We start from the raw sequence: 8,530 nt of genomic DNA on the forward strand, positions 1-8,530 counted from the left end.
TCCCCTTTTCTTGTCAGAGGCCTTCTCCAATATGTCATCTAAAGATGACCCAAATAACCTGTCACCTTCACACGGAAGGGCACAGAGTCTGGCCTTGGATCCCTGGTCACCCTTCCAGGATCTAAGCCAGATAGCCCTTCTAGCCGCATTTGTCATAGCACTGGCTCTGGCGGAGAAGCGCATCACATCGGTGGAGGCGTCCGTCAAAAAATCAGCTGCCCTTGCGAAGGAGGGGAGAGAGGCTAGAAGCTCTTCTCTAGGCCTCTTTTCTTTAAGGTGCGCTTCTAGCTGGTCGATCCATAGTCTTAGTGACCGGGAAACCCAAGTGGCTGCGACTGCCGGCCTGAGACAGGCGGCCGACGTCTCCCAAGCCCGTTTAAGATATATATCCGCTTTTTTATCCAATGGGTCCGAGAGACAGCCTAAATCATCGAAGGGGAGGGCAGACTTTTTTGCAATCTTGGCGACTGGTGCATCCACCGTAGGGGCCCTATCCCAACTTGAGGACACTTTTTCTTCGTAGGGGTACTTCCTTTTAACCGAGGAGGGTATGAAGAACTTTCTATCAGGATTCTTCCACTCCTTCTTAATAATTGCCTGCATGCTCTCATGTACCGAAAAAACCCTATGTTTTTTAGGGCCTAGAGCCTGAAAGGCCTGATCCGCAACCGATCTGGTCTGCTTAATGTCCTCCAGTTGCATAGTTGCCCGGACCGCTTTTAGTAACGGCTGCGTATCCTCGGGTGAAAAAAAGGACTTCCCTGAATATTCCTCATCCGAGGAGTCTAAATTACTGGAGTCTAACTGTCCGGATTCTCTGGCTTCACTATCGGATGAGTCCATTTCCATGGTATCATACTCCGTGACTTTATCCGGGGACCTGGCATGGCCTTTACTGAACGCCCTGAAGGACGCTTTGATGAGGGACTTCATAGATTTTGTAAGAGTCTGGGACTGTTCCGCTACCAGCTTGTCTATACAAGCCGTGCACAGGGACTTCTGATAAGATGCAGATAGGGCCGCCTTACAGTCTGCACACTCCTTATGCTTGGACTTGGAAGCTGACTTTTTAGGAGGCTTGGGAATCTAAGATAGAAACACCTAATTAGTAAAGAAAAAGGAGGAATGTTCTCACCTGAATCCTCTTCTCCCCGTCCTTAGGCCAATACCGGACTTGCAGGCCTCAAGGGGTCCAGGGGTTCAGCGCGTCCGTCAGTAGGGTCCGTCATGCTCCAGCTGGATCCTACTTCAGCACAAAACCTGTGCCCCGCTGGCTGCCTGCACCTGCTGCCGCATTTATAAGTTTAAAGGACGCGCCTCGGACCTCACTTCCGGGTCCTGTGCGTCGGGAGAGAGCTCCGCCCCCCCCCCGACGTCATCAGCTAGTGCCCCAAAGGACGGCCCCGCGCATGCGCATAAGCGCTTTAGACGCGCGGGAGCCATCTTTGATTAGGGCATGTCGGCGTGGGGAGCCGCCTGAACACGGCCACAGCGGCTCCCCCAGGACCGGTAGCGAGTGCGGGCGCAGGCAGACTTGTGGGGAGCGGCTTCCGGCACGGCCACAGAACTACCGCTCCCCAGGGATAGGTCTTCCCACGGCCATGCCACAGACCTCCCCCAGCGCTCTTCCTTGAGGTATGTTCACGCAGCGATCGCTGCACTGCTTCTCAGGAACTCCCATCCGGAGGACAGGAAACCTGAACTGGTGTTGGGAGGAGGTGTGTTCCTTTTTATCTTCTCAGGTTTCCTGTCCTGATGGGAGGTCCTGAGTCGCACTGGGTGCCGTCATGGGTGAGGGGAAAAGATGTTCCAGAATTCTTATTACACGGGGAATACAAGTACTTAGTAAAGCTGACAGGTCAGGAACAGTGACAGGTCTTCTTTAATTTGAATTCACAGACAATACTTTAGCTACTACCTCCACAGACAATGTCACAGTCGTCATCCAGGCTTGGAGCTACTGTACCATGTCCCAGCAGTGCTCACCTCTTCAGTCAGCAGATGAATGATTCTGTTGGTGATTTCTAGAACCTTCTGCTCATTGCTTTTTTCATTTATTAGCGAGTGAGTCTGAGGCTCCATGATGGGGATAGGAGTCCTCTCCCATCCTTCATCCTGATCAGATACCTTCTTTACCACTATATAATCCTGCAGATGGAGACAAACATTGGGGCAGATTTACTAATGGTATCAAACTTAGTGTAGACACACCAGACTTACCAGAGTGGCTAATTCCAAATGGTGGCTTACTTTGTGCCAGAATCGAACTCCTGAATCTTGGCACAATTTTGTTGCATAATAAGTCTCTCCTACTCTACTGCTTAGCCATAACCCTTTTCCCTCCCCTTGACGTCCAAGTAATACAAACTTACTTGGTTCCCACTGCTGGGTTCGGTCTATGTCACTCCCAGACCCGCTTTTCCTCTCGCTGCCGTTCTGAAATCAACATCTGTCAACAGGGGCACATGCGACCTGCTCACCCTTGCATCATTTTGTCATTATATAAGGGGAGCAAGTCACCGCTGCAGCCTGTTGGTGGCTGTATCAGTCACGTGTCCCCCTGTTCATGGATGTTGATTTCAGCACGGCAGGGAGAGGACGAGCCAGCCTGGGAGTGACAGAGACGGAAACCAGGTAAGTATGAATGCCACCACAGATTGCCCACTCTGGAAGGTCTGTATTACTCTTGGATAACCCCTTTAATAAAAGTGGGACACGGTCCCTGCCACAGAAATCTTTGTCATTTCCAATGGAAAAGCTACCACAATGATTTCGCTTTGTAACTGAAGTATCCTAGTTATCATGTATGGTATGGATTAAACTCATGAGGTTCCAACTGCCGTGTCTTCAACCAATATTGAGAAAAAGGGGACTGCAGTGCTAATTTACTGCCGTACCCCCTTCAGAGTCCCATTCGCTTGAGACAAAAATAACAGCCTATGAAATGACATCCAGAAAACCCCATCTTCCAGATACTTTCATGTTTTATTATGATATTTTAGATAATTCCCTGAATCCCTCACCTCTCCCGTTAGCAGATAGATTATCTCTAGGGTGACATTTAATATTCTCTCAGTCATGGGTTCCGTGTCTTTGTCCATCGTTATCTGGTGGTTTAGGCACAACTCATGTTCTTGTGAAGTAACATCTGGGACCTGCAAGGGTAATTGAAGGACTAAATAACAGTCGTAAGAAAATATACTTTCTCATTGATTGAACGTAATGATAGCAGACAGCTGATACTTTCTCATTTATTGACTGAACGTACCCATAGTAGACAACTCATACTCCTTATACTTAATGGAATACACTACTGAAATCATCTTTTCTGCAGGAAAAACATTTAGGGAAAGATTTATCAAGATTGCCGTGCACTGTGCTGTGCTGGTCTTGATATCCCCTGCGCTGCCTGCAGATGTGCCCAATTTATAATTTATGGTTTCTTCACAGGCACAAGATATGATTATAAAGATACCAGTAATATGTATTAGCTTTCTAAGTATAGAAAACCTCTATTCTCAATGTGATAAGGCTGTAGCCTTTTATTATGAGTTAAACGAGGGAGGAAAAAACGTAACTGAAGAAAATAATCTAGAAGTCCCTTCTAGGATTTGAGCCCAGGAAATCTACATGCAAAGCTGACCACTTATCTACAGTGTATTGTGTTATCATTTTGAGAACAGTGGTTTTTCTATACTTAGAAAGCTAATACATATTACTGGTGTATTTATAATCATATATTGTGCCTGTGAAGAAATCAGGAATATGTATTAATTGTACTCGCCATCATCCATAGTCTCACTGCTCTTACCGTAAAGAATCCTCTTCTATGTTTGTGTACAAACCTTCCTCTAGACGCAGAGGATGTCCCCTCGTCACAGTCCTGGGGATAAACAGATGATGGGATAGATCTCTGTACTGACCCCCTGATATATTAATACATAGGAATTAGATCTCCCCTCAGTTGTCTTTTCTTCTAAAGTGAATAACCCTAATTTTGATAATCTTTCAGGGTACTGTAGTTGCCCCATTCCAGTTATTACTTTAGTTGCCCTCCTCTGGACCCTCTCCAGCTCTGCTATGTCTGCCTTGTTCACTGGAGCCCAGAACTGTACACAGTACTCCATGTGTGCTCTGACAAATGATTTGTAAAGTGGTAGGACTATGTTCTCATCACGGGCATCTATGCCCCTTTTGATGCAACCCATTATCTTATTGGCCTTGGCAGCAGATGCCTGACACTGGTTTTTGCAGCTTAGTTTGCTGTTTATTAAAATTCCTAGATCCTTTTCCATGTCAGTGTTACCCAGTGTTTTACCATTTAGTATGTACGGGTGACTTGCATTATTCCTTCTCATGTGCATAACTTTACATTTGTCAGTGTTAAACCTCATCTGCTACTTATCTGCCCAAGCCTGCAATCTATCCAGATCCCTCTGTAGTAGTATACTGTCCTCATCAGTGTAAATTACTTTACACGGTTTAGTGTCATCTGCGAAAATTGATATTTTACTATGCAAGCCTTCTACAAGATCATTAATAAATATATTGAAGAGAATAGGGGCAAATACTGACCCCTGAGGTACTCCACTAGTGACAGTGACCCAATCTGAGTATGTACCATTAATAACCACCCTCTGTTTTCTATCACTGAGCCAGTTACTTACCCACTAACAGATGTTTTCTCCCAGTCCTAGCATTCTCATTTTATATACTAACCTTTTATGTGATACAGTGTCAAATGCTTTGGAGAAGTCCAGATACACGACATCCATTGATTCGCCGCTGTCAAGTCTAGAACTTAACTCCTCATAGAAACTGATTAAATTAGTTTGACATGACCGATCCCTCACGAAGCCATGCTGATATGGCGTTATTTGCTTATTTCCGTTAAGATGCTCTAACATTGCATCCATCAGAAAACCTTCAAACAGTTTACCCACAACAGATGTTAAACTTACCGGCCTATAGTTTCCAGGCTCTGTTTTTGGACCCTTTTTGATTATTGGCACCACATTTGCCAATGCGCCAATCCTGTGGGACATTCCCTGTCAGTATAGAATCTGCAAATATCAGAAATAAGGGTCTGGCTATGACATTACTTAATTCCCTTAGGATACAGGGGTGTATGCCATCCGGTCCTGGTGATTTGTCTATTTTAATCTTTTTAAGTCGCTGTTGTACTTCTTCCTGGGTCAGACAGCTTTCTAAGAATAGAAATCCGGTATTGTCAACATGGTAAGGCTATAATAAGTAGTGTATATGATATGTACATGCTATGACACAGTTCTAGGAAACAGCTCTGCCCTCACCACACTGATGTTTAGGGGAAAGAGGAGCAGAACACATGGGTGTTACAAAAGCAGTGCTCCAAAGATTTAGCCCTCCCCTGTGGTGCTCCAATGTGCTCAATTGCATAAAAAGAAAAATGCAAATATCACTGCAGCTGTTCAACACACAGACCAAAAAAATTATAATGTAAATTAGCACAAATTTGTTGTTACTATTTATTATTATATATAATTATTATATATGAGCCATTTATATCAAATCCGTGTGCCATTTATATTGGAGTGTGGAAAAACTGGGCAGTCAGAAGTTTTCAGGGGATGACTTGGCAGACTAGGTCTAAAAACTGTTCTTTATTGTCAGATTTCTAGACTTCCTTAAAAAATTCCTCCTTTTATATTTTCCATTTATAAGCAATATATAGATATAATAAAAATATAGACAAATAGGATAAAGAAAGGCTTTTACCCAAAGAGAAGGTACAAAATATTTGGGCTGCTAAGAGTCATACCTAATGGATTGTAAGCATTTTTATTTTGGGTCATATGTTAGTTTCTTAGACCTTATGCACACTACTGCAGTTTTGGTCCACGTCTGATCCTCATTTCTATGGGTCCATAAAAAAATGCAGACAGCAAACTGATGTCATCCATGTTCACATCCATGTGAACGCTCCACAAATTGCACAATGTCTTATTCTTGTCCATTTTGTGGACAAAAATAGGCAGTTCTAGTGAAGAGAGGATGAAAATGTGTGCCTGAGTGCCTGGAAGATCTGGTAGTGATCTGCTTCTTGTCCAGGAGGAATAAAAGAGGACATGGCAACTTAGTAACTGTGACAGACTGGGGGTTAGAGTAACAGCAGCAATAACTGGGGCAGGGAATTTTTATTCTACCACCTAGCAGGGGAGCCACACTAGTAAGTTGGTGAAAGCATACCATGCCCACATCATGCCCAAATCAGTTAGGCAATGCCTAACTCATAATCAGAAAAAAAGGGTTGTCAGATTTTTTTGCAAAGCAATTTTTTTAAACATTTGCTCAGAATATTTAAAGGGATTCTGTCACCAGGATTTCACTTACTAAGCTGTTAACATGACCACATGAGTCTCCATGATTTATATTACAATATACAATATACTAGTATTACTGCCCTGTGTCTTGCAATTTGTCTATAAAATCGCTTTTATTAATATGCAAATTACCCAAATAAGGAGCCCAAGGGCCTGTCCCTCTGTCGATTGGAGCCCAGCCGCACCACTGCTAATTTATTCACTCCTCATCACCGATCTCATATGCCTAGTGCGCTGTGAATAGACCTGCCAGCGCCCACGCGGTGTCCTGCAATCGGCCTCACAGAACACATAGACTAGTCAGTGCATGCTCAATGTTTTCTGTGAGGCCGATGCCAGGACACCGCGCATGCACGAGATTACGGCGCCCCAGGCATAGGAGGTCGGCGATGAGGAGTGAATAAATTAGCAGTGGGGCGGTGCTGGGCTCAAGGAGAAGGGGCGCGTCTGGGCTCCAACAGACAGAGGCAGCCCCTTGGGCTCTTTATTTAGGTAATTTTCATATTAATAAAAGCGATTTTATAGACAAATTACAAGACACAGGGCAGTAATACTAGTATATTGTAATATAAATCATGGAGACTGATGTGGTCATGTTAACAGCTCAGTAATTGAAATCCAGGTGACAGAATCCCTTTAAAATAAATAAACTCAAAATTATACCTAATGAGTGTCATTTCCTGCATGTCAAGAGGGACTAAAAAGTAGAAACCAGTATCAGAACTAGAAATGGTTGGGAGGGGAGCAGAGGGAAATCAGTGAGGCGGATAGGAGGAGTTGTTGTTTTTTTTTGCTTTTTACAGCATAATTTCTGAATCTGAAAAATAAAATAAAATGGACTGGACAATCCCCTTAAGAGCAAGATGTCTGAAGGCATCCCATTGCCGATGCCTTCTACTGAAATCACAATCTGTCTGGATCCAGTTCTTTACCAGAACAGAAAAAGCAGCCTTCCTCATTGTGTCTTTGTTGCATCATGTTTAGAAGTATGCTATTTTTTTTATACTTTTGAAACAAAGAGAAATGTTAATGCTATATTGCGTACTCCCTCCCTCCCTGGGGGTGAGTGCTTGTGTCAGCAATAATACATTTCAAACCACAGAAAGACCCAGCTATATTGTGTACTCCGATACCATGCAAATACATTATATACACACACTGTCTATTAAACACCGCTACATACACACACCTATCTATAGAGACAGATATGATATACCATCACTATATATATATATAAAACTCTGTAGTAGATATGCACTAATTATATATATATATATATATATATATACACATATACACATATATATACATATATATAAAACACACCTATAAACATATGACTAGATGAACACATACCAAATGATAACATTATATACAACAATCTACTATATACACAATGTATAATATACACCTAGAATGATCAGGGAAAACCAGTATTATTTCCCACCCTGTACATGTACACACCATAGATATACTCACCTACTTATGTAAGATGTTCATATTATACACAGCCCTGTACTATATGTATCCACAGGAGATAGATTCTAGCAGCCTAAGGACCTTTGGTGACGCCACGGTCATGTGATCATTCACATACAAGGGAAATAGAAAAACGTTACTTCCTGTAGTGTGTATAGGACCTTTCATGATGTCACGGTCATGTGAACAGTTATGGGCGGAGTCAGATACAGTGTTGGGCAGTATAAAGTAGTGGGCCTTACGGCGCATGGACTTAGTTTAGGCAGGAATGCTGCAGTGCAGTAGTGTGTGCACATGTAGCTGCTGATCTTGATGATGAAGTAAATAATCTGATCTGGGAATATGGATCTACAAGAATTATAGTGTCTGTGTACAGGGCAGGATTAGGAACTCAAAGTGGCTTTGAAAAAAAAGTAGAAGTGACCCTATGTTGTAGGCGGAGCCAAACTCGTAGAAGATGTGGTCAAGCCAAGTAGACGGGGTCACTTTATACACTGAACAAAAATACACTTTTGGTTTTGCTCCCATTTTGCATGAGCTGAACTCAAAGATCTGAAACATTTTCTACATACACAAAAGACCCATTACTCTCAAATATTGTTCACAAATTTGTCTAAGGGCTGGAGCCGACAGTATTCCCTCCGGGTCATACGGTCCGTGAGCGGGCCATACAGTACAGACCAAAAGTT

General features: G+C 43.2%; 1 protein-coding gene across 3 annotated transcripts in view; it reads right to left on the reverse strand.

Moving 5' to 3' along the window:
* LOC122941324 (oocyte zinc finger protein XlCOF6-like) overlaps positions 1-7,941 on the reverse strand; it is a 54,715-nt gene extending 46,774 nt beyond the window's left edge. For 2 of the 3 annotated variants that reach the window (XM_044298456.1, XM_044298454.1), the window contains exons 1-3: positions 7,842-7,941; positions 3,024-3,155; positions 1,987-2,148 (exon numbers count right to left, since the gene is read on the reverse strand). In XM_044298456.1, the coding sequence (XP_044154391.1) occupies positions 1,987-2,148; positions 3,024-3,101 (240 nt within the window). In that variant the 5' untranslated portion in view covers positions 3,102-3,155; positions 7,842-7,941. Of the gene's footprint in view, positions 1-1,986; positions 2,149-3,023; positions 3,156-4,961; positions 5,017-7,841 lie in introns of those variants that run through there. The other variant, XM_044298455.1, reaches the window with a different exon arrangement.
* Between the last annotated feature and the right edge of the window lie 589 nt (positions 7,942-8,530).

The sequence above is a fragment of the Bufo gargarizans genome, chromosome 6, assembly GCF_014858855.1.
Source record: "Bufo gargarizans isolate SCDJY-AF-19 chromosome 6, ASM1485885v1, whole genome shotgun sequence".
Classification (NCBI taxonomy): Eukaryota; Metazoa; Chordata; class Amphibia; order Anura; family Bufonidae; genus Bufo; species Bufo gargarizans.